We start from the raw sequence: 27,760 nt of genomic DNA, 5'->3' as shown, positions 1-27,760 counted from the left end.
GTAATTTTGCATGATCTTATATTGGTAAAAATTCAGTAACAGTTACTAACATAAGTATACAAAGGAATAAACTCAATTTATAACCTGGAGAGTTCCTAGCCATTTGATTTATTTCAATGTAAATCCCATTAAAAAAAAAAAAAAACCAAACAAAACAAAAATTGAGAGGATAGAGCCTCTTTGAAATATTGTATTCCCTTGTTAATATAACCAGGCTGTTCGTTATTTTCAAATAAATTATGGTGCTGTGAGTGAAATCAATGTGTCTGAAGTCAGTACCACCCTGGTACAAAGTAAAAAAAAAATAGTAGATACTCAGCTTGGAAATTTGCCAAAATAGTAACAGATAGATAATAAACTAATAATTACTAATTAGGTGATAACCTAAAATAGAAAACAGGTTGATACCTACACACCATTGTATAAATTAGGCCCAAAAAATTATGCCACTTATAGATACATGACGTGATTTAATCTGTAGACGACCTTATACCTAATGGAACACATAGGTACCTACAGCTACAAGGCTACAACATAGGTATCTTATATATAAATATAATGTATTATACAAAGTAGAAAATTGCTAGAAAATACAACCTATACAAAAAAAAAAAAATAAACAAATTGTACATTTGTTATGTTATTTTTATCATTGATATATTATGTTACATGTTGGGTCTAAGTAGGTAAATAACTTTTATTTTAGCGCTAAACAGTTTTTCAAGGTTTTGGTAGGAAAAAAAATAATTACGTATTAAAATAAATACATTTTATAGATAACCTACTACTTTCGTCAAAATCACAAATATAGGTATCAGCATGTAAATTATTTTAATAGTTCGGTAAGGCTTAAAAAAAATGTAATATAAGATTCCTCATAAGTATAGTTCCTAATGAAACAAAAAATGTAAAAATCTTCAGTGACAATTTATTTTTATAGACAAAATTAGTTATTTAAATAAAAAATAATTAATTATTAGTTCTAGATTCTAACCTAACCTAACGTTCGTTCTACGATAGGTACTTAAATCTTAAATGAGTTGTGTATGGCAATAACATATATTATAAATATATACAATAAATTGTTAATAAATAATGAATGCAATGTTTTCAGACTTTGTCAAAGAAAAATTCAACTTACTAATCCTATTAATAGCGAAATAGATTACCTGCTAATACTCAGTATTTTAAGCATTAAGCTGACAGAGTGACCTTTGCTCAAAATCGTTTTTCCTCAATGATGTATCATTAAATTCAAACACATACCTACATAACCTATATCGGCTATATCCAATGACGACTGACGAGGACATCTATATAGCTACAATATATTTGAGGGAGTATGCCGATCATTTAATATTTACTTTTATAACATGAATTGGTTTTTCTACATTGAATTATTCGATTTGATTTTAAATGTTTAAAATAAATACAATGTAGTTCTTCCTTAAACTTTTATTTTTATTTATTAAGCTTGACAATAAAAGTATAATTTAAAAAAATAAATGTTATAAATAAACTTAAGTTTGCTTAATTGTTAAGACAAGCATTTTTGTTTTTAGTGACTTATCCTCGTTTGTGTTATCAATTAATAATGCATGTATTTTATAATGTATTTATTCTTGCAATTAAGTAATTTAATTTAAATTATATTCACCATTGTATTTAAGCAATGTAAAACTCAGATAAATCACTTGTATTTGGATAAAATAAAATTAAACAAAAGCTCACATATAATAATACATAATAATCATAAATATGTTTATCTATTTTATGTCCTTTGACTGTGACTCGATAAAAGACTAGCACCAATCACATTTAAACTATAGGTACATTAAAAAATGTTTATTGCAAATGTTTATAATTTGTGTGAATAAATAAATAGTATACATACATATATATAAAATAAATAATTAAATAAAAAAGATGTTTAAATTGCACAATGAATAATATGTATTAAATGTCAATAACATTTTTTTAAATGCCATTACATTTTAGTACTGTAATAAAATATATATTATGTAAATAAATTATTGTAACAAACGTTAATATACATACAACTTGTACAAATATAGTTAATATAGCTTCAAAATTGTACAAGTTTGGTGTTGTTGGCAAACATTCCTTTACATACTTAATTCTACATCAAGCTTTACTATGTTTACAAAAATATAATATACACATATTTAAATATAATTTTATATGGATAATTCCCTGTTACAAAGGAAGTTTATAATCATTTCCTAAATAATGAATATTATTTTATAAAATACAAAATAATATTTACCTTGAATAAAATAAAAGCAAATAAAGCTGCTTCAGAATAACTAAAGCTGGGCAAATTAGTCATTTTTTAACAAGTTACTTTAACCTAAAAACTAATACAACTAAAACATAAGTTGGTTTTTGAAACTTCTAAATTATTTTAACTTAGTTTTTTTTTAATTTAAAAATTTGTTTGAATATAGAATATTTTATTAAATTAATTAATGATTATCTAACTAAAATTATAAATGAGAATTTATTAATTAAATAAAACAGTATCAGTAGTAAATTGAGTTTTGCAGTATTTTACCATTACCTCGATAATATCATATAAATATATATTATAATTTATAGGCAATATATTGGCAATAAAATTTTATTACTACCGCATGTGTTGTAGTATATGTCCACAGTTGGAGAATGTTGAGTCTCCTAGCTAATGTCAGCATATATACCCTAAATCGATAAATGCTGACGAATTAAAAAAAATGTATAAATTTACTAGTGAATATCATTACATATATGATGCTTTTGATCAATGTTGACATGGGTACACAACACAGATTTAGTTAATGTTAACATATATTACAGGCTTTAGATAATATAAAAAATATAACATATTTTATATAACCAATGAAATATTATTATTATTAGGTAATATAAGCATTATTCATTTAAATTATGTTTATTTTCTTTTGCAAAATTATTTAATCCCTTAGTACATCATACATCAGCAATTGATATTACATTTTCATTGCAAAATGAATACTAATTACAGGCATATAAAAAAATTTTTTTAGTTATTGGGCAAATCAATTGTACACAATGTATAACTGCAATGAATAACAATAGCGATATAGCAAGCGTTTGTCGAGATATAATATTAAAAAAGTTGTTGGGTAAAATAATAAATTATTTTATCAAAATTATCAACATATATAATACCTAATATTGTATAAGTAGTAAATATGCTTTTATAACATATTATTATAGTGACTTTTCAGTTATAACATTTAAATTAAACAAAATAAACATTACTAAAATTCACTAATATCAACAAGTAAATGTTTACAAACAGTATAAGTTTAATCAATAGATCAACATTCACCAATTACGGACATTTGCATTAACATAAAATGTATAACTTATACAAATTTTGTAGTCACCAAAGTTACAAGATATTAGGATTTTCGTAGTAATACAAAAACACAGTTATTTTTTGTTTTAATGTATAGATTAGATAATTTCATTCAATTAAATTCTTCAAGTTAGAATTTTATTATGAATTAAAACCAACTTAAGTAGTAAGAAACTTACTTTAAAAGTAACATTTTAACATAACTATAACTCACTAATTAACTAAAGCCCAGCTTTGAGAGTAAGGCATGCTTAATTTGCTGAATATTTTAAGTGACATACATTTTTACATAAAACATTAGTTTAGCGTGAATTAAATTGTTATATTTATATTTATAATGAAAATGATAAATGTAGTTGACAGATTATATTGTATCAAGACAACAACATTTATGACAATCAAACAATGAGACCAGTTGGCCTAGTTTAAATAATATAAATAAATATTATAAATTTTATCTAATAATACTACAATTATTACAAGTAAATCACAAAAACAATATATAAGCCATTAGAGATATTATAAATATTTACAGTTACTAAGTATACACTTTTTTCTTATTATTAAAGAACTTTATTAAAACTTTAAAGTGTTTATAAACAAAAAATTTAATATTGTCATCAATAAATGTTAAAATAAAATTAGGAATAAAGTATTTTTTTTTTTTTAAATAAAAATATAGAAATATTTGGTACAAGAACGTAATTGATATATATATAAGAATATAATTGTCATAAGAATTTAGATGCTAAATATAAAGATAAAGTTTATAATCAAGAAGCTTAATAAGATTTTGCCTTTTATCAAATACACAGCAGCAAGTGAATGTAGAATTAAAACAGGCGTGCCCTACGCTTTAATTCATTGCGGCGCCATTTGGGCAACTGATAAAACTCAGCTTGAGACATTTGGAAAACTGCTTCAAATTCTGTAGGCGATAAGTGACGCTGTGAACAAATACAATTTATTAATGTTAAAAGTGTTCTAGTCTCTAGGATATTAAATATTTATAATACAATAAAAATGTTCACTTATGATATTAATCAATACTGACAATACTATTACATTGACACTAAATTCATATTTAGTGAATATTTACATTTAATTTGCACACCTGAAACTACTTTACATTGAGTACCGACTACATGATAAATTTAATCGAAATATCGCATTACATTTTTATTTATATTATTGTTCCATCATGTCAATCAAGCCAACATAAATATTGTAAATCCAGCTGTAATATAGTATATAGTCTAGTATACCGCCAATGAATAAATAATAAAAAATATAAAAAAAAATATAGCACCTATAGGTTAAAATTAAAGGTAATATTTATCAATTGTGTCTCAATTGTTGTTAAGAATATGGACTATTGTGTTGTTTGATGTTGATTTGTGTAGAAACTGTTCAAAGTACTTGCACATTATTCCATAAAAACTTTGACCATATCTTTCAAAAGACAAAAATGCATACATAAAACTCTCCTTTCTTTACTTCTCTCTTTACATACATGCAAATTCATATCACTTCCATACTTATGAGATTGATTGCCAAAACATTATTATTAATTAAAATATTTGTGGTTGATTCATTACTACATATAATTAAATAAAAATCTTTTGCCAACATATAGAGAATATAAATTGTAGTATCGTGCAATAAGTTATGTACTGAGCGTCTGAGTCCATACTTTAAAAAAATGTTGAAACATTGTTACCAAACCTCATAAAGTTAAAGTGTTAAAAAGAAGAAATTAAATGGTATCTTTTAAAGATAATTGTAAAAACTGGCCAGTCAACCACATAATATAGTGACCAGTAGAATGCATTATCCGATAGACTGCATACTATATGACAGCACTTAATCCTTAAATATGCTTATTATCAGGGCTCGGATTTTATAGCATTTGCTAATTATTATAGGATACAGATAAAAATAGCAGAATGAGCTATAAATTTGTTTTATACACCAGGGACTCCAAATATGAAATTTGATAATGCTATTTTTTACTAACTTTTATAATATAACATTTTATTTTATATTTTCATAAATCTATATTTTATATTATGTGGTATGAAAATTATAAAAATATTGTCAATTATTTTTTTTTTTTTTTTTTTTTTTTTTTATAATACATATAAAAAATACCCATATTTTCGTTCTTATTAAAGTCTATTTTTAAATAGTCTGGCATATAGGTCTGTCGAACAGTAACTAAAAGTGTAAACAAACAGTAGTTTTTAATTAATTATATTTATTCATTCATAAATAATCCTTAGTTAATAAATATAAGTTTTTTTAATTATGAACAGAATATATTTTTACTTTTGCTATTTTTCATGTTTTTAGGGCATATTATAGCGCTTTTTTTAAGATTTTTTAGGCCATATTATAGTGCATATTTCATTTATTTTTAGTGCTATAAAATCTAAGCCCTGCTTATTATAAAATAACTTATAGATTTTATATAATATAATTTAAGTTAAAAAATAAATAAATGTATATTAATATATTATTAATAAATAAATAATAATAATAATAATAATTTAAATAAACTCACATCAAGGTTACATCTATCAACATCTGAGGGCAGCCTGTAATTTGTGATGAGTAATAAGTGATATGGATAAATTTTTGGAGGTTCAGAACTGTGATGCGATGAAGACATGTTGGGTAGTGAACGATGAATATTAGTAACATAGCGCAGTGATCCAGTAAATGTAGATGATGCTGGTATTTCAGAACACTACACATAATTATAAATAATTAGTTACATTTGAACCAAATATTATATAAGTTTCAAGTTCATGAAACAATAATCAAGGTAAAATAGCAAGCATTATTTGAGTGGCTTAAAAATTCTAGTTTTAACAGTATAAAATATTAATTTAATTTTTTTTAAAAAAACCTTTAAAATTTAAATCCACATTTTAAGTCTACGTACCGTATTGCCTTGATCCACTTCAGATATAGATCCGGCAGAAACTACACCAAAACAGACAAGCATGATTAGTATAAGCGCGCATTTATTTTTTCCTATAGGTCAACAAGCGGTATAATAATATATTCTTTACTGTTTGCGTATATAATCATACTATGTAGATAATGTTTTAATTTAAAAAAAACAATTGTATACACTTTGGAAATATTGTTCTTCTAAATAAATTTAATTGTATTTTTTTACAGTATATCAATTTTCTTTTTAATAATAGTGTTCATTTAATCAATTAAAAGTTATAATTCTTTTAGTGGACAAATATTTATAAAAATTAAATAAAACAAAACATTGCTTTATATGTAAAATGTGAATATAATTCTATTTAAAAAAATTATTTTTTTAGTAAGTTGTACAAATATTCAATTTTTGTCTCAAAAATATAAATAATTTAAATACAATCAAAATTTAATTGTTAAAGTACATGAAAAAGTTCTAAAAATAAATAAGACATCATACATTTCTTAAAATACAAAATGTTGAAAATTGTAATGCAGAAAAAGAATTATCAATGTAACCATAATAGTATTTTAAATATATAATTAAAATTTTAAATGCAAACAGTAAGTTGTAATATTTTTATACATACTTTTGGAATCATGTTAAATTATAAGGTAATTATAAGCTTTGTATTTCATATTAACAATGACATGGCGAATAAGTAAATGAGTTAAACATTTGTTGTATAACTTAAATCTCCTTTATAAATATTTGTTTAAATAGATATGTTTAAACATTTTTAAGTATTTAAATCAGTCAATAAGATGGTCATTGGATTTAAAGTGCTTAATTGACAATTTTTGTTCGCCATATCAGTGCTTCTAATAATTATATTTACTATCTTATTTAATATTCCTAAACCTTCTTATTTTTTTTTTTTATATATAAATAAATGGAGCAAAGATAATATTAAAGCCTGAACCTTGACTAGCTAATTTTATACCTAAATATAATAAAATGCATATTTTATAATGAACAAAAATATAATTTTAGCTAAAAGTGAAATTATAAATATTGAAGGAAAAAGCTTTTGCTTACATGCACTGAGTTTTGCATAAGCTTATAATAGGCCAGTAGATTTGGGAGAATAAAATAATACATAAATTAATTTTATCTAAAATAAAAAGAAAATAACAAACAATTATCTAATACAATATCAAGTAACCACCCTCAAATAAAACTATATACACCAAAATAATAAAAATTTAGAGTGGAAATTAAGATTAATAAACTAATAAAGCACTTACCGTCAGACCTAGCGCAGTTAAAATCTGTGCTAAGTGTTTTATTGTCTAAGCCGTTTATGGAAAACCCATCCTAAAAATATAAAATAAAATTAGATATTGTTTATTTAAAAAATCAGAAAATAAAACTTCAAATTCACATGACAAATATTTGATTGATTGATTCCCAAACGGGTAATGTAAATAAGCAAAAATGTTTGTAATTTTGAAAACGTAATATTGAATTGATAATTATAAACTTGATAGTATCAATTTTGATCATGTCACGTTACATAATTGGAAATTATTGAGGACTACGTCTGAATCATAATACAAACTAAAAAAAATTGCTCATCATACCGAAGGGTTTTTGACGCAGTACGCAGAGCTGAAAGTGTTTGACCGTCGACTAGGCGCCAAGCCATAGCCAGGTTTGGGTACATGGCGTAGTGCACTTACGACTGTGAACATAAGAACAGAAAAACAATGGCTACGTATTACTTACCCTGATATAATTTCCAGGGCCACCGTGGAAGCCGGCTGGAAGAGTGCACGACTTGCGGGCGCCCCTCATCATTATAGCCGACCCATGCTGACCTTGATAGTATGCTACAAACAAATAACACACCATGCAACAAAACAAACGCAAAGTCCAAGCAACACATAATTAACTAATTAAAATAAGTGAATAAAACGCAAGTAAAACACTTATGTATAAATGATTACAAATTAAAAATGCAATAAAAGTTAAAGACAGCTACAGAAATTAAATGCAATATTTTAATATTATATAGAAATAGATTAAATAAGAAACAAAATTAAATAAAGCTGTACTCTATAAGTTATCTATTAGATACTATTTTAACTGTAATTACTATCCACATATAAATTAAAATTGTTACAGGTTTATTTTATATAGTTTATTTATTGTTATAAATATGTAACTATCTTTTAATTATTTTCTGATGAAGTAAATAAAATGTACATAATTTGTTCCTCTACTCAGAAGATAATAAATATATTAGAATTTCTGTGGTAAACTATAAATTTAACAATTGGTAATACAATATTACTGTAGTATTCACTGTTAACCAATTAATGATTATGATTTTTAAAAGGCCTAATATAAAATAAAATAAATAAAATAACTATTTAATTATGATAGTTATCAAATATAACACAAATTAACTCAAATATAAAATTTAAAAAAAAGATTTAACTCCTTTAAATTGGTTTTATATTATATTAATGATTTAATTAATACTTAAATAATTTTATTAAATTTTTAATTTTTAGGGATAAATGATAATATATACCTAGTTAAAATAAAAAACTTCTAGCACATGAAACAAAATATACACACAATTATTCACTAACTAAATAACAAAATAACAATTCCAATATACAAAAAAAGCAAAACAAAAATATTATCAAGAACTTTTATAAATAATAGTTTTTATAAAATTATAATAAATGTGAGTGGCATAAAACTCTAGGAAAAGTTAAGAAGGAGCAAAATAAAAAAAAGAAATTAGAGATGATAAAATATTTAATATTTTATTATAAAATTTATTAAAGAAAAAAAGCTAAGTATAATTAATGTCAATAAAATTATTTTATAAATGTTAGGTACCAAATGCAAAATTTTAATAAGAAATAGTTTACATTTATATTTGAAATATGAATTAGACATTTGTACTTCATTTTTTAATAAATAAATAAAAAAAAAATTATAATAACAAAAGTAGTAATAAATAAATTATAAATTAATAATATTGCTGTTTATTATAGTCAGAAGGTCGGCTTTAATTGAATATAAATAATTATATTAAGTCAATAGATTTTATTTAACTTCCATAAATGGACTAAGTAGATACAAAAATGTGATTTTTTCACAGTAAAAACTTACTGTTGTAACTGGGAATAGCACCAGTAGATTGTCCAACTGATGATCTGTAACTTGTGTCTAAATAACCACCTTCTTCTTCCCAAGGTCTTTGATGATCCAAATTACGAGATGGTGCTATACATAATTAACAGTAAACACACATATTACACCATATAATTAAGTATTAGTCAAGTAAAACATAAATAGTATTTTTACAAAACCTTAAAAACAATATTATATAAATAAAAATTATGTTAAGAAAATAATGAACCTATTTCCAAAAACAAACTTTATAAATTGTACTTACAAGCATTTATCGGTGACTGGTATCTAAGACGATAAGTCGGCTCTCGTGCAGCAGAAGGACATCTTGAAGCATTGCGAGGATCCATGTGTGAAACTTTCCATTTTTGATGTTTTTCGCGTTCACGAACTTCTTGCAAAAATACTTTTCCAATTCCTGACCCTAATTTACTTAGTTCTTCCTCTTCTTTCTATCACATACAATTTACACCAAAAATTAACTCTACTTGATATTTCATGATCAGATTAACAACATACCTTTAGCTTAGGATCTATTGATTTATCAGCATTCATTTTTTGATCAACTTCATCTTCATCATCTGATATACCTTTATAGTTTTCAAACCATGTTTTACGTTTTTCTAAGCAAAATAAAACATTTTTAAAATAAAACTTATTTGTTTTGTATTATAATTATGTTACCTGGATCAGTATATGGACATGGAGGAGCAGGAAAATCATCTCTTTCAATTTTTGGCTTTTCACCAGGTGCTGGTGGTTTGGCAGCGGGATAGTGAGCCAATTCTATAGGTTCTTCATTGTTCATACTATGAGGTGATTTTGGTCTAGGAGTCTCTGATCTAATACTGTCAACCAAAGCTTTCATACCAGAACGACTGCCAGCTGAACGTAAAGTTGAACACTTACTACTTCCACGTACACTACCACAAGCTGGAAAAATTATTTATTTAAAAAAATAAACACGATATTTTTCAATTATCAATTTATCTTACATGTTGGTCTGTGGAAATGAGGTGATGTAGGCTGCTTATCATATGGGTCGATTGGGCGTTTCAAATATCCTTGAGTTGGCTCTTCAGTCAAGTAACTATAAGTGTAGATACGACTTATAGGCACATTGGATGTTTTATATTCTCGAAGCAATAGACCTGGACTTCCAGGTATATCACGATAATAGTGCTGTTAAAATAAAAAAAAGTGTAAATAGTTAAATGATAGAAATTAAATTCATAAAACGTAACATAATATATTTCTACATAATACATGTTGCAAATCAATTTATGCAGTACTAACCTTTCTACTCATGCTATTACATGAACCATTATAACATGAACCATTAAAGCTTGAAGCACGAGATCGAGATCGTAATGAAAACTGGAAATACACAAACTAAGTAAAAGAAGCATCTAAAAAAAAAGATCTACTAAACAATATTTAAATAAGAAAAAATATTTAAAGTGAAATTAAATAAAACCTATAACTAAACTAAAATTAATATACCAAATAATATAAATATTATAATCATAAATATCTGTGTAAATATATCAACTGATCAGATAATATAGCACTACCTAAATTGAGAATACATAATTTTAGCAAATGCATACAAATTAGAATAAAAAACTTAAAAAGAGTGCAATTCTATACATTTATAAACATTAAACTTGTATGAACACTACGATAACAATTATAAAAATTATAAAAAATTTATTTGCAAATAATAAATTATACTGGTTTAAAAATATTACCTGTGTTTCACTAGCAGCTGAGCAACTGATTCGATCATACTCTTCAGGGTCATTGCAATGTCCGTTAAGCATGGCACTCGATCCTATGACAACATAAACAATACACAGTAAGGAACATAATCCATATGCATTTAATATTATACAATAGAAATCCTGAGTTTTAATAGAAATAAGATATAATAATTGTTTGTACTGAACAATTACCTCCATTTATTATAGTGCCATTTTCAGTCGGACTAGGCCCACAACGTGGATGCCAAATTGCTCCACCTATAAAATATTTAAAATTAAATAGTCAATATATATAGTATAACATATAACAGGGGTGGCCAGCGAGAAGACTTGTGGGCCACCAAATATATTAATAAATATGGAAGAGCCAAAATGTAAAAAAAGAAAAAAAGAAGGTCATACATAAATATAAATATACATAAATTCATATTAAAAAATGTTTTTGTAAAAATTTTACAACAAAATATGAGCCGCAAAAGTCTATGACGCGAGCCATTGTTTAGCCACCCCTGTAATATAATATATTTTTGCTATACAGCTAATAGATTTTTTTTCATATTCAATCTATCTATTTAAAGTAACATAAAAAATAATAAAAATGTATAGGTATGAATTAATTTTATGGTAATAATTTATGTTATTAAATGTTACATAATTAACATAATTCAATTACCTTGTAAGTACATTTCTTCACCATCCCCAAATGGATCACCACACTTAGCACATCTTGCACATGTTGGATGAAAATGATGATTATCACCAGCCTTAAACAATATTGATATTAATATAATACAAAATAAATAATTTAATTATCTAAATAATACTTGTAAAACTTTTCCAGATATAAATCTACTGCAATATGTACATTTGACTCCAAAAAGCTTCTGATAGTCTTTTTCACAGTAAGGAACACCATCCCTAAAAAGTAAAATTTTAAAAAAAGTTATAAATTATTGTACATATTTTTCTAAATTTTTAAATGATTAAACAAATAAATATTGTCTCATTACTGTAATTATTAATTATTTCACATTTATACACTAATACTATACACTAATATATTAATATTACATGTATACCATATAATATTGTTATAATCAGCACTAAAGCACTAATGCTTTCGATGATGCTTTGTTTTCAATAAGCTTGAAGAATATATATACTAATAATAAATACATACATACCGTCCCATATACTCGCCATGAAGTATAGCAGAACATTCATGACACTTAAAGCAATAAATATGCCATTGTCTGTCCAAAGCATAAAGTGCTTGTCCATTCCTAAGATCATCACCACATTCAGCACAATCTAAATATTCAATAATAAACACCAAATTGTATTTTAATACTATTTAAATTTTTTTTTTAAATTGAAATTAATTGTATTTAAACATACCTGTTTCATGAGTGCTATTTTGTTTAGATTGTGCAGATACCGGTCGTTTAACAGGAATCTCTTTGCACTTGGAACAAAGAATAGAATTTCCTACATATGTTACTAGATCTCCTTTTGGACATGGTTGTCTGCAACAATTTTATTCATTTTAAATATATGTATATCATATAATGTTAACTAAATTATTACCTGCAATGAGTACATGTGAAACACTGTTGATGATATGTTCGTTCCAAAACAATAACCAATTCATCTTTAATATAATCATTGCAAACAGTGCATTTTTTACCAAATAATTTTTGATAATCATCAGGACAATACCAGCTACCTTCTTCAGAAAAAAACAACCCTTGCACTAATGAACAGCTACAAACTAAAAAAAAAAACAAAAGTTAAATAAGATATATTTAACCTGTTTAAAATTCTACAATTAAATATTCTACTTTCAATTATAATTCAAATGGAATTTCATAACAATTATGTATGCCTGACAACAATAAGCCTACTAATGTCATTGTACCCTTCATTGATAGAAATAGTGGAATAGTAGCAGTATGAATATATTGTGATGTGTCAACCGTAGCCAATTGCCTTAAAACTGACTTTATGATGTATTATTACATATCTATTATCCTATCATCCAATATAATATATTACACAGTTCTTTATCATAAAAAGTAAAAATATTTTGCTCATAGACCATAAATATAAATGAAGAGATGTAATTTTACAATTTAAAAGAGCGGTTGTCAAACGTTTTAGTTATGCAGACCACCAATTTTGTAAAAATAAATCTATGAGGCCTACTAATGACTAATAGCACACCTAATACCTATACATATATATAATGCATAATATTATATGGTCCACGGCCCATGGATTGGGAACCACTAACTTAAAAGATTATTTGCAATTCGAGTAATAAATAAAATTAATAAACTTTTGAAATTAATTGACAACAAATAAAAATAAATATATAATAATAATAAAGTAATATAAATATGGGTATTAACTATTAATTAATTTAATAATTTAACATATAATAAGATTTACTTTACATATATTTGATACTCAAACTTTATATTCAATTTTATAATAGATTAAATATACAAAATTGTCAGTTTCCATATTTCCTATGACCGTTGTCTATCTATGTATATTTAATTTATGATTTTATTCAGTAGACAAGTTAAATTGTATATAAGATTATAATATCTATTTAATATTAATTATAGATTAAATCGTATTTTATCAAACTTACTTTTGCATTTGAAACAGTCAATGTGGAAGTATTTATCACCTTTAATTTTGAGTACTTCACCAGAACATTTTTTCTTACAACCACTACAGTACGTTTTACCTATAAACCAACAACAAATCAATTCAGTTAATTAATAATAGGTAATAAACTATTAAATAATTATGCTTTTATTAAGTTTTATAATATCTAAATTAATAGAAAAGTTTTACTATAATCGTCCAACCAAATAGGTATACGTTATCTTTTGAAGCACTGCCAACATTCCTGTCAGTTTATTTGGTCATAATAAAATAACTTCCAACATTTGGCAAGTGTAAAATGATTAACATTCTAGTTTTTATTTGTAAAACATGTCGATTAAAACAAGACTAAAAAATGTAGGTAAGACTGTATGATATACAATAATAATGATATAAATATATAGGAATTATCTTATAATATAATATATTATTCCATAATTAATTTGGAAACATTCGCCGGGATTAGAAGTATACACACGTAAATATTGCCGAGGAGCAATGAACTATGGAAGAGAATATGAGACTAATATTTAAATTGTACGGTACTGTTTTATTTTTAAAGAAGAAAAAACGTTGCTACTAGTAGTAGTCGGTAGTGTTCTCTGCTCGCTCTCATATTTAGGCAAACGCGATGAATTAGGATATCTTTAGCCTGTGCTTGGGTTGGGTTCCGAAGAGCAGATAATTCCCCCCTCACAGGAGGCGCTTGGTGACACTTCTGATTCGTCGGTTAATAAATTGTATGCTTTCAAAGTAGAATTGTTTTCTATATGCTTAATAAAATAATCAACTAAAAATATTTTGTTGTTGTAAATATCATAAATAGAATACCTAACATATTATAAACTATTAAGTAATGAATTATTAGTTATTGTTAGGAGTCAAGAGTAATACGTGATTGACATTAATAAAATAATTGCACGACTGCACGAGTAAATAAGAATTATATATTTATATATTTTAGATGTAAAACAAGGGAGATGTACCGTACGGGAGAAGTGCCATTTAACAGTAATTCAACATTTCAATAAAGAATAAATAAATACAAAGTTACATATAATTAGTATTTTATACAAAAATCCAAATAATAACCTTGAAATGTAATTGCTAAAAAAGAATATATCACTCCAATTTTAACACCGGAAATGGCACTTTTTAATAACTTTCAGGTGTGGAAGTTTATTATAAAAAAAACAATAGGTTATTAAAAAAATGTATCATTAATTTAATTGATATGAATGCATATAAGATAAAAATATCTACAATTATTGATAAATATATTGAATATTTGCAATAACTTATTTTATTGTATTTACAAGTCCAATAACCCCAAGTTATATAAGCAATAATATACATTTATAAAGTAAATATTAATAATGTCTATTTAAGGTATTCGTAAGTATTTTTTTTTTATATAGTTATCTTATATTTTCAAATATTTTAATAGTAGCTCCTTTACCACATCAAAGTAGTTTTAAAATTTTAAATGCGTATATAAATTGGGAACTTAAACAAAACCATATACGTATTCTACAATAATTTAAATATTTACTAAAATAAATAAAAATGATATAGCAAAATAAAATTGCATAATAATAAATATTCATGATTTAAATCATAAAAATAATAACACTGATAGAACTTAACAAAAACTTTCACATTAGATCAACATCTGCCTTATTTTAACTATGACTCATAGTAGTCGAGGAATACGTAATATAACTTTATAATATTGCGTACTTTATGAATAAAATTAGATAGCACCTAGAGAAAATAAAATTATTTTAAAAACTTAAAACAACACAATTAATTAAATATCAAATATTTTTTGAGCTTCTAAACAACTGTTTGAAAATAATGTAAATTGTAATAATGACAATTATTCATTCAAAATTTAAATATTTTAAAACATTATTAACATTTGTTCACCGAATCTTTCTAACACATTTATGTTTAAAAGTGGTCATATTACTAATGTCTAATGGTAATAAGTTAAACTACAATATTAGACAAACAAAACTACCATAATTATTTAACTGTATTTAAATATTATAAATCATATTAAAACATTTAAAACTAATAATCATTAACATAAAATCAATAGGAAATATGCAAACATATTTCATGTGCTTATTATTAATGCCTTAGTATTTCCATTATTTTTAAATTCGAAGTGAAAAAAAAAATATTTTACCTTACTATTCTCTAAATTGCAGAAAATATGGAATCGATCCACGGTCGAAATAAAAAATAATGCAATGCAATGAGAAATTATTCAAACATGTTTATAATTGTTCCGCTCTTGGTGATTAGTACGCGTATGATAATCAATATTATATTATGGGACATTTCGTATACACATCGATTGTAGTATTGAATTACCGCTGCCGCAGTCAAGAAAGTAGAAAGACGAGTAGAAATAATAACTTGTTTGCGTGTAAGTACGGATACACATAATAATCAAGACATAGCCGACTTATGGTCAGGGAAATATTTATTATAATAGGTACAACATGCACACTGCACAGCATTTTTTACACTAGGTACGCGAATGCATTTTAAATGCATCCAAACTTAATAATGTACATCCTACTATCTAAGTATCGCTGTTGCCGTTGAACAGCCATTCATACTGTCTAATGTCTATAGACGATAATCGCGCCGGACGACGGCACGCCATCTCCTCAGCAGGCAATTATCGTTCGTCCCCGGCGAGCCGGCCGATCGGTCGGCCGTGACCGGAACACACAGTTTAGTAGAAAAAGTTTTTTTTAAAAAAATACTGTTATTACTATTGTACACTCCTGTTTCGAGCGATAACATATAAACTAGGTATACAGAGTGTAACAGAAATAACTAATAAGCGATAGAATAAATGTAATTAACTATGTATATTATATAATATACTGTATAGGTATTAACATTTATTTTAAACATTTATATTTTTAAGTTTATTTGTAATAATAATTTTGAATTATGCATATAACAGTTTTTTAATATTGATAATAATAAAAGTTAATAAATAGTTAATTAATTACATTGACAGTATTATTTCTGTTACACTTAGGATTTTTAAGAAACACGAAAATGAATATTTTTTTTTTTTATTTTGAATAAACTAAAGTATGATATAAAAAAGTTGCTTATACATAATATTGCCGGCGATGTTTTATGTATTATATTCCGGCGATTGATCAGGTTTTTAGACGTCTCGCGGTAGAGGATTATTCATATACATAAAATATATGTATAATATGCCGTTTTGGCCTTAACACACTGCTGCAGCATTGTTTATTACGTTACGATATGAGAGGAACGAGGGGCTCTGTAACGGGAGGTTGGGGTGAGGTGCGGCAGCCATTCGTTCAGTCTGCACAAGTCGTGCATAACGACTCCGAGTACCTATATACTATATACATACTGTATAATATGTATAATACGTACACCGCCACTGACCTTCACAGCCACACTCCAAAAATCAGTAGATGCCTAGCATCGGCCGCGACTGCAGAGATTGGGGAAAATTGTACGTCACCGTAAAAAATCGTTCATAATACATAGGTAGGTAAACGTTTCACGAACGACGATACAATATTATTATGGATTCGTGCACTATATTGTCGGGACAAGACTAGTGTGAAACGTGCATCTTACGACTGTTATTATTTATTTTAATTGAAAAATGATATGATATTTTTTCTTGCTCACCGTCGGTAAAATATTAAAAAATAATGCAGTCATTCAGGGACAGAAATCACAAAATCTATAATGCATACATAGTCGTGAAATTATAGACCGATTATAATACAAGAAGGTATATAATATTATAGCACGGTGGGCAATAAATCAAAATCAATTCGAAGAAAATTAGACTGACGGGTTGGTAGTAAACTTCCATGGGCGCGATATGGGCCATAAGAGGTCATCATCGTTTTCAAATTCATTTGGCAAATTGCCTCGCCGACTGTTTCAGGTTTTTTTTATTTTGTTCAATGGTTCCCGAGGTGATTAATGTCGTTTATTTTTGAGAAAAACGTGCATATTTTAAATACGAGTGGTACACGGCAGAAGCGATGTTTTTTGTTCTGCCATTATCGTCACATCTGGCTTTCATGCGCCGCATTAGTTAGTTATTATTACGTGTGGAAACATCGACGGCACCGGACACAGCTTAAATGCGTTTAATGAAACACGCCGATGAGGATAATTGCCACGGACTTAGGGGTCTCCAAGTGACCTCGTTCATAATCAGTACTAACTACTGGTATCGTAATCGTTAGAGTTGTATAACAATTGTTAACGAGAATACATTTTTAACGTTTTTATATAACTGAAGCTACATATAATTTAATAAAATGATTAAGTCTTACCCACGCCACATTAAGAAATATATAGTTAGATTTACTCATTATTGTTTAGGAATATTTTCGTGTATTAAACTTTTTTTACGTGATAACTTATTGTTTATAAGATAGGTACCTATAGTTGATACTACAGTTATTATATTTTCGTTAAATTAAAATATAGATTTACAATCTATTTTATGAACACCGAGCTGTCCTTGGTACAAACATTATCACAAATAATAAGTATACTTATTTGATAAAATACACATTGTCCTAGTACTTAGTACTGTGAACAAAATTATTTTTTTTTTATTAACTCATATTATTTTATTTAACTGTATATGTTTGTAGTTATGTAAGCTATTGTTTCCTAATACTTTAAAGATTTACTTACAAATCATTGTACTACAAAAAACGTTTTCAATTAATATTCAAAACAAAGTAAAATAAAAGAACATATCTATGTTGTAGCTTTTATTATAGTTAAGCTTTATACATTGAATATAGTATTAAACTATGAGTTATAAATTATAATATTATTTTAATTGAAATATCAGTATTTTTAAGACATTTGAATGAATTATTTGGCTTGTAAAATTTCATTAATTTATATAAAATTAATATCAGTCAAATTAAAATTATACACACTTTTAATATTTACTCAATGATGCTTGTCTAACTATGCTTGTCAATTTGTAAAAAATAACCACTTAAATCAGTGGCGCAACTAGAAAAAAATTTCTGGTGGGGGGGTTACATTATTTCAATATATAAACATAAGATAAGTACATAGGTTATTATACTAGGCTTCTGAGAAATTTTGGGAAGGGTTACAACCCCTTAACCCCCCTGGTTGCGCCACTGACTTAAATAGATTTACAAGTTAAACAAATTAAGCTAAACAATGAAATATAATATGTGGTATATAATCAATAGTGTTAATCAATTATATGAGTTTATTATATATATTTTTAAAGTAAACAGTTTTCATAATATACGTATTTTAACTGTTTAATTATTTTTAAATATATATATATATTATATATAGTTAATTAACAGTCATTAAAGTAACGTTCAGTTACATTTAAGTATGATTGTCGATAAAACTATAAAATAATAATAATTCATAAAAAAGTTTAGGGCGTGCCGCCGTAATTAACATATATCTGAACTAATAGTTATTAATATTTCGTATTGAAAATAAATCATGAGTTGCGTAGAACAAAAAATATTCACGTCTAATTGTAAGTGTTGAACAAATCACATTTCTTGTCGTAAATACGGGTAACAGTAAGTCACAAAATTCGATACTGATCGGAAATTGATAATATTTGGTTTGGCACCAGTGAGCCATGGCCCATGACCAATATCCAATGGGTGTCGTCACTCGTTGCGACAATGTGTTAAAACCGTCTATGGATACGTGACTATTGAGCAATCTAACCGAAGACACACCACATAATAGTGGCAGGATATCCGTTAACTTGCATAATAAAATCCGTACGATGTCCTGTCCGGACCGTTTGGTTTACACTGTCGCTATATTATATATTTATAGCAGAGACAACAACATAGACGACCGCAGGAAAGTTGTGGGGTGTATTATTTTTAGAGAAGGCGTCAGCCACAGCCTACAGTGACGACGCAACATCGTATACTTGAGCCAAATTTTATTTCGGAGCCAAGTACGAAACAATTTGTACGCCTCAATAAAACACATGCTGCAATGATTCTTTCCCAGGTATTTATCGGCCCTACTAAAATTACGAGTATATAAAGTACATTTATATTGTTTTTGCTAAGGAAATTATTATTATTATTATAACTCATACTAACAAAATTCATAAATTGAAAATTATTTGTTATTGCCTATGTATCATTGGCTACATGTATTCAATCACTACAAACAAATTATATGTACACGTAGAAAATTGATTTTAAAATTTGATTACAGCGTTTAAATTATTGTAATTTATCACTACCATTGGTATGCATACCAACCTATTTATTACATATTAAGAAGAATGCAATATACAAAATATATATATACATATTATACTTAATATCAATTATAGGTATAGTGCAATTGATAATTCAAATAATAATGTATACAATTCTCACTTCAAAAAATCGTTAAATAAATAGTTTATTATTAAGATCATATCAAGATTAAATCAACATAATCTAGGTCACGAATAGTTTTACCTGACAAAGTTATTTAGCCACACTTCAACACAATGTACACAAAAACTCTAGACGTTTTCGTCTATATTATTTCGTGCTTTACAGAAATAAAATTACCGATGATAGTAATTCAATATGGGTCAAAATGTACGTAAAAAATAATTTACGAGTCACACAAATATATAGGTATCCATATATTTTGCATGAAGTAAATAGGTAATCTAGTAATGGTATAAAAATATAGTAATAAAATTACTTGATAAACCTATTTTAAAATTTAAGTATTTTTTACTTAAATTATTGGCATGTATACTATACATTGTATATTGTATATCTTTAATAAAATAAAATAGAAAATAGATGTGGTGTTATATTTTAGCAATAACATATTTGTCTGCAACAGTGTTACATCAGAATAATATAATATGTGCGAACTCGTTGATGTTGCATATGTGTAAGTTGCCTGGTACATCCACACTAACATGACGTAATTACCAATGGTTGATCACTATGTAAATGTACGTTGTACACACAAAAGTAAAATAGCAATGCATCCAACATAAAATATATTAACACCAACTAATCATATTTAATAAATTTCTATGGAAAATAATAAATATTAATTATAAACTGTAGAAGCAAATAATGTGACCTTGGAAAAAGAAATCCTAAAAATGAAAAATAAAGAATGTTAAACAATATTATAATTTATAATGTTTAATTTTTGCTAATTATTACACTATTCTTTACATTAATATTGTTTAATACCATTGATAAATATAAATATAATATAGGTATCATTAATAATTACTGTGCAATCACTAAAATATTTCTAATTTTTAAATTATGAAAAGTAATAATATCCTATTATGTATTTTATATCCGTTTTTATATCAGAGTAAAATATTATGAATGAGCGAGTTGGTAAAGAAATGTATACTATATAAACACTACATTTGACCCGTTTACAAACATTTTAATCTCAAGCAACAAAAGATAACCTTAAACCTATACAAATCGAAATTTAAGTGAATGATATACTGAACATATTTTAAACCTATTTTTAACTACGTGTATTCAATAAAACTAAACAATAAATTAGCAATAATTAGATCAACTTTATAAGTCAATTAAACTTAAAAATTATTACTTATCAGTTATTAATGACAAAACAAACAGGGAGTTAAATAAACATTAAATGTATATTATTACAATTTATAATATATGGGTACGATTGTTACGTGGTCGACCAAAACTTTTTTTTTTAAATATACCTAGTACCTAAGGTAAGGTATCCCATGATTATTTATCATTTTCGGTTAATTAAGCATTGACAATTTTATTATTATATTATGAAAAGACTAAATAGAGTATCAAAACTATCAAAGTAATGAAAATACTCGATTTTACAATATATTTTATTATTATTTATTTTTTTTGTAGCATTAAAATAATTCATAAACACTATAAAAACCAAACTAAAAGTTGTATGAAAAAATATTCTATTTATACGTTATTTTAGTCAAAACCATGTTATCATTACAATATTTTTCTATTTATCTAGATAACTGATACTAATGAATTATGAGCTATGATGGTATACATATAACACGGTTAATAGATATAAATCTATAATAATAATAATATATAATACATATTAATATATTATACATAGAGATAGTGTACTTATTTTTTATCAAGATATTATAATATGATAACGTAATACGTTTTAAATAATAAACAGGTGATTGTTATTAAATATTTTATTTTATTACTGTAACACAAAATTAAATGCAATTTTAATGAATGTACAAAAGAATTTAAATATATCCAATATTTCAATGGTTTATTAAAACAAAAATTCAAAAATGTGTTATATTAAGTAAAAAAAAAATTATTGAATTGTCATTTAAAATTTAAATATTTGATAAGATAGACGTCTAACGACGACCTTGTACATTACGAGAATGAGAGGTGCACTACAGGTGAAACGCAAACACAAAAATGCCGCTCGTTATTAACGTTATGCGATACATGCAATGATAACAAATAATTTGACCTCAAAAAGAAAAAAAATCCATTTGGTACGTTATTCACGTTTTTCATTCAGAGAGTACAAATGCACAATAGTAAAAAAATATTAGAAAAGATTTTTGGAAAGATTTTAAAGTAATAGACTAATAGCAGAATAAACAAGTTTACTTTTTCTTTGAGAATTAAATATAATTATTAATTTATTATATTACGAAAGTAAAATATTAATATTTACTGTTTATTTAAATTATAAAATTATATTTTAATTACAAAATTATTGTTACATAGGTAAGTAACTGTTATCACTGATAATATATTATAATTATTTATAAATTTATAATCATTGATCATTGATCAATATACATTATTTGTCTACAATATTCTTCATAAAATAATTAGTTTCTTTCAACTATTACTAAATGTTAACTAATTTAACTCTCACAATAAAAATAATAACTATTCAGTAAAAACATTTTAACCATAGTACATTACGAAGTGGTTAAAAACTAAAAAGTTACATCATTCTTTCATTGTATTACCTATATACACATTTATCTGTATTAACAATACATTAATACTAAACAGTAGGTAATCGAGTAATCGATATTTGATAGTAAGTTATTAATAAATACATTAATATGCATAATACCTTAATTGGAAGATTTCAATAAAATAACATTATTTTTTAATTTGATAATATTATTATAAATTTAAAGTTAATAGTATATTATATTGTTTAAGTATATGTAAAAACTTTCTCTATAATATTATAAGTATAAAAAAACCATTGCTCCGTAACAAATTATTTTTATTCGACATTATATTGTCCTTGACACAAACTAAACACACATCAAACATACAAGCAAATTATTTACAAAAAATAATGTAGAGGAGAAATTAAGTACGAGTTAAATTTTAAAAAATGTCCTTCAAGCACAAAGAAAATCTTGGAATACTCGTTGGAATACGTAAGTAAAAATCACAACATAAATATTTTCCAATCATAACTATAATATTGAAAGATTAAAATACTTCATTTAAAACAATGATACCAATTACTTATAGATTAGGTATAGATATTTCAAATTGTTATTATTTACTTTTTTTTCACTATTAAATATAAAACATTGATTATACCTACTTTAATTATATTTCATTGATAATATATGATATATATATAAATAAATTGTACCTATATAATCATAATATCGATGTGTAATTATAGAAAACAGTTAAAAATTAATCCTACCATATTGTAAAACTATTATTTATAGAATTTTAGTAAACTATTTTCTCGGATATAATAATTAATAAGGGAATACATTGACTAGGATAATATTATACTCAGCACATCCCTAAAAGGAACGAAGAAACGCTACCTAAACAAACAACTTTCAAACCGGAAATCCGAATATTAGGTATGGTAATTGGTTAATATTCAATAAAATACACAAGGTGGGAAAAACGCCAAGGGATCATTTTTGAAAACAAACACGTGCATACTGTAAATAAATACTGAACAATACATACGACACTAGATTTAATAATATTCAAGAATAATGAAAATATAATAATTATGGAATGCACTAGCAGTACACTCATCCACAATAATTATTATTTAAAATAGTAATAGTTTATTTTACTGGAAGATGTTAATGCAATACAAAAGTGAAATCAACAATAGTTTACATTTAAAAAAGATCATTATACAAAATATATACTTAACATAATATATAATATATTAAATTAGTAGTTAGTGCATATGAAATTGAAACTCAAAAGCTATTAACCAAACTTGAGTTAATTGTTTATTTATAACTTTATTTACTCTGTTCTAGTAAAATAATTATAAACATTCAAAAGCAAAACGGTTATGTAGTTCGACATTTTAACGTAATAATTAATAACTATTGTGAATGATCGAGAAGCCATGTGTTTTTGTCTCATTTAAAATACGTCTTTATTTGACTGTTATAGTATTATACATTTATTCAATAAAACGTCATACTAAATAGAAAATGATATAAATACATTTAAAAATAAAAGTATATACATATTAATACAATATACAAAATTGTTAACTTTTTAATTTATATACAAAATAAAGAAATTCCAATATAATATTACTATCTACAAATAATAAATATTTAGGCACATCTATCTATAAATTAAGATTTTTATATCTTTTGGGAAAGATGTTAACTTTTTCTAAAATGATTGCATAAAAAAAAACCGTTTTAAGTTATAAGCAATTAAATAAATATTAATGGATTCATTGTTTTTAAATAATCTGCTCAGTAAGTAACAACTGACATCAGACACGTTAGACATAAATATATTAGTATATTGTATATTGACATACAATAGATATAGGTATATTATGATATTAAAAGGTTATTGTTCGCGGTATAGAACCATGTGCAACTCTTAAACATTTTATGTGTATTCTACTCGATTCTAACATTATTCGCCGATTGAATTGACAAGACACAATAGAACTATCACGACTACTACGAGGTTCGTTCAACTTACAGACTCGGGGCGATTGGATTTAACGATGGCCAAACATCTAAGTTACAACACCCTATAATTTGAGTATTACATTTGATAAAACTATATCTTTTACACGAATTCATACCAGTATATAAAATTATACTAATTAACCGTACTTTTGTAGTGTGATATACTGATAACACATTGCAACATTAGGCAAATACCTAAATACCTAATATATTTAACTTTTTAACTAAGAAAAATATAATAATATAAATATTTATGATACTATTGATACTTATACATATAAATATGGGTTAATGATATTTAATTAATTATAAATATATTAGTTATATTCCTAAAAGTACAACCAATTAAAGTTATACTGCTGACTAGAATACTAGATAATAGACGGATTACTTTCAATTTTTGTATTCGAATTTATTATTTTAATACGAATAAAATTATTATCGAATGAAAAATACTTTACTATTACGACCTACGAGTTCATACCTACCCCATTCAATAATGCAAGACCGACACACTGAGGAGATGCCAAAATCAATATAAATCATTAGAAAATTTTTTGGTTACCTCTTTTTGTCACAGCTTTTTTCTTATCCTCCGCCCCAATTTTTTTCTTATCGGCTTGAAGCTGTTTGCTTTCTATATCTTTCTGTTGGTGGACTGCCACTGGAGCTGTTTTTTTTACGTCCACCGCGGGCTCTTTTTTTTGCAACGGTGGCTTTTTATCGTTCACAGCGAGTTGCTGTTCGGTGACGTCGACGCTTTTACCGTTCTCAACGGCCTTTCCACCATCCGTGGAGCTGACGCCGTTTTTGTTGTTACCGTTAAACACCACGTTTTCGTTAATGATTATCGTGTCATTGATTTTTATGTCGGATGCCCGGCGACGCCGAAACGAACCGCTGAAGAAACCACGCTTTTTAGACGTCGGAGTCGCGGCAACGTTCCCGTCCATTTTGTTGCCGCTGTGTTCGACGAGCACCGGCGACAAACCGCCTTTCGTCATTTTGTCCAAGTAAAACGAAAAATTGAGGGCAATGACTTTATTGATAGTTTCCTCAGCGTTAATGCAAACGGAGGCGGTACGTTAATTCAATCCACTGCCACTTTTGTAATAATTATATGCCCACAGTTTGAATAATTTAGAATATCAATAAATCGCCATACCTAACAAATTGAAACACATCACGACTATCGCGTTAACAATAATTTAAAAACATGAATAACATTATTAAATAAGACCTGTCCAAAAGCTAAATTGTATGGATATGTGCGCCTTTTCCCACGACTTTTATACAGAATACAGACATAAGAAAATAAAAGATCTATAGTAAATATCTACACAACTGAATGTTATTTGATGAATATAATGAAATTTATTTATACCACTAAAACGTGATTTAAACAAAGGTAATTTTTGCCTATTTTATGTTATTAATAAATGTACCTATTCAATGATAATTCTTTTTTTATCAATTTTATTTAATGACATATTTTAACGCTTTAAGATTTTAATGATGACCACACCACATCAAGTATTAATACGTACCGCCGTTTATAACATTTTATGTAGCAACATAAAACTGTGTAAACATTAACAGAAAAAACCTGTCCCGTTAAGAAAGAGAAAATTATAAAAATAGAACAGCATGGTAAAATATAGTGTAGATTTTATAAATTATAATCACTGTATCTTTAATTTGTGTATTAAATTTCTAATTAAATTCACAAGAAAATCAAAATTTATAATCATACAAAATTAAATTATTAATCATTCAATTATATTAGTTAATCCATATATTGGTTTAATACAATGCATTTTTACGTCAAGGCGATTGTTTAAAAAACAAATTATTTAACATAATTATATATCTACAATAATAAATGTTTTTGAACAGGTCCAAATTTGTTATTTTTTATTATTTCACATACGTATAAATTATAACACATACCGATTTTGAACCGAATCATACGACGTATGCACTCACATAAACTAAACAGCGCCCGACCGCGGTTACTCAACGATTGAAAGAAGTGCCTATTGCAGTATTACAATAGTAGCGGCGGCAATATTTAGACGGGAGTGGGACCGCGTAGTTTAATAGCTTTGAATATACATAGTAGATAGAAGGTGGGAAGTAGGCAGGGAGTAATATGCCGGCTCTACTGCAGCTGACGGGGGAATAACATTAGAATGAGTGTGCGCTAAAAGTATTCACTTTTTGGTTTCTATAACGATATATGTATAGCGCTATTACAAAAATGGTTCCATGCACTAACTGACTAACTTAGTATTAGTATTTTTGTAGTAAAAATTACATCAATATTATTATACCTAATATTAAATTGATTGTGGTATTTACTCATACCTTATAGTTTATTTTTATTTTACTAGATACATTTATTATTTAATTTAAATAAATCAAACAATAAATTAATTACTTAATAAAATATTCTAGTAATTAAAAAATTAGTTTGATCTTTAAATAATAAAAAGGGACCATATTACAAAATTATTAAGCTGCATAATATACATAACTAAAAAATTAGTATGAAAATTTTTCATCGAGTATAATACCAAATAAAAAACCCACATCGATTATTAAGTTATACTAAAATAGTAAAATCATTAACTAAACGACCCTAAATAAGCTGAGCTAAACAATTTTATAAAAAAAAA

The 27,760-nt window shown here is 25.7% G+C and overlaps 1 protein-coding gene across 2 annotated transcripts; it reads right to left on the bottom strand.

Annotated features, from left to right (window-relative positions):
- Positions 1-1,440: 1,440 nt before the first annotated feature.
- On the bottom strand, positions 1,441-27,161 carry LOC132919556 (actin-binding LIM protein 1). Of its 2 annotated transcripts, none has more exons than XM_060981243.1 (21): positions 27,033-27,161; positions 25,648-26,247; positions 13,977-14,075; positions 12,905-13,088; positions 12,716-12,843; positions 12,502-12,628; positions 12,142-12,235; positions 11,991-12,081; positions 11,510-11,575; positions 11,306-11,388; positions 10,851-10,931; positions 10,550-10,736; positions 10,239-10,487; positions 10,074-10,177; positions 9,820-10,006; positions 9,534-9,647; positions 8,130-8,233; positions 7,649-7,718; positions 6,351-6,391; positions 5,967-6,152; positions 1,441-4,350 (listed from the first exon to the last, which is right to left on the bottom strand). In XM_060981243.1, exons 2-21 carry the CDS (start codon positions 26,084-26,086, stop codon positions 4,237-4,239), a joined length of 2,748 nt encoding a protein of 915 aa, XP_060837226.1. In that variant the 5' UTR covers positions 26,087-26,247; positions 27,033-27,161; the 3' UTR covers positions 1,441-4,236. The 2 variants fall into 2 exon arrangements, with proteins under 2 accessions (XP_060837226.1, XP_060837227.1); XM_060981244.1 differs by lacking the exon at positions 8,130-8,233 and adding an exon at positions 7,985-8,085.
- Positions 27,162-27,760: the final 599 nt, after the last annotated feature.

This window comes from Rhopalosiphum padi, chromosome 2 (genome assembly GCF_020882245.1).
Source record: "Rhopalosiphum padi isolate XX-2018 chromosome 2, ASM2088224v1, whole genome shotgun sequence".
Taxonomy (NCBI): domain Eukaryota; kingdom Metazoa; phylum Arthropoda; class Insecta; order Hemiptera; family Aphididae; genus Rhopalosiphum; species Rhopalosiphum padi.
This window is presented reverse-complemented; position numbering and strand designations above follow the sequence as displayed.

Excerpts from the sequence above, each read along its gene's own strand:
- LOC132919556 (XM_060981243.1), bottom strand. The coding sequence starts at position 26,086 with ATGACGAAAGGCGGTTTGTCGCCGGTGCTCGTCGAACACAGCGGCAAC. Across the intron at positions 12,844-12,904 it reads TTCACATGTACTCATTGCAG|ACAACCATGTCCAAAAGGAG; the intron begins GTAATAATTTAG and ends AAATTGTTGCAG. Across the intron at positions 9,648-9,819 it reads CCAGTCACCGATAAATGCTT|CACCATCTCGTAATTTGGAT; the intron begins GTAAGTACAATT and ends AATTATGTATAG.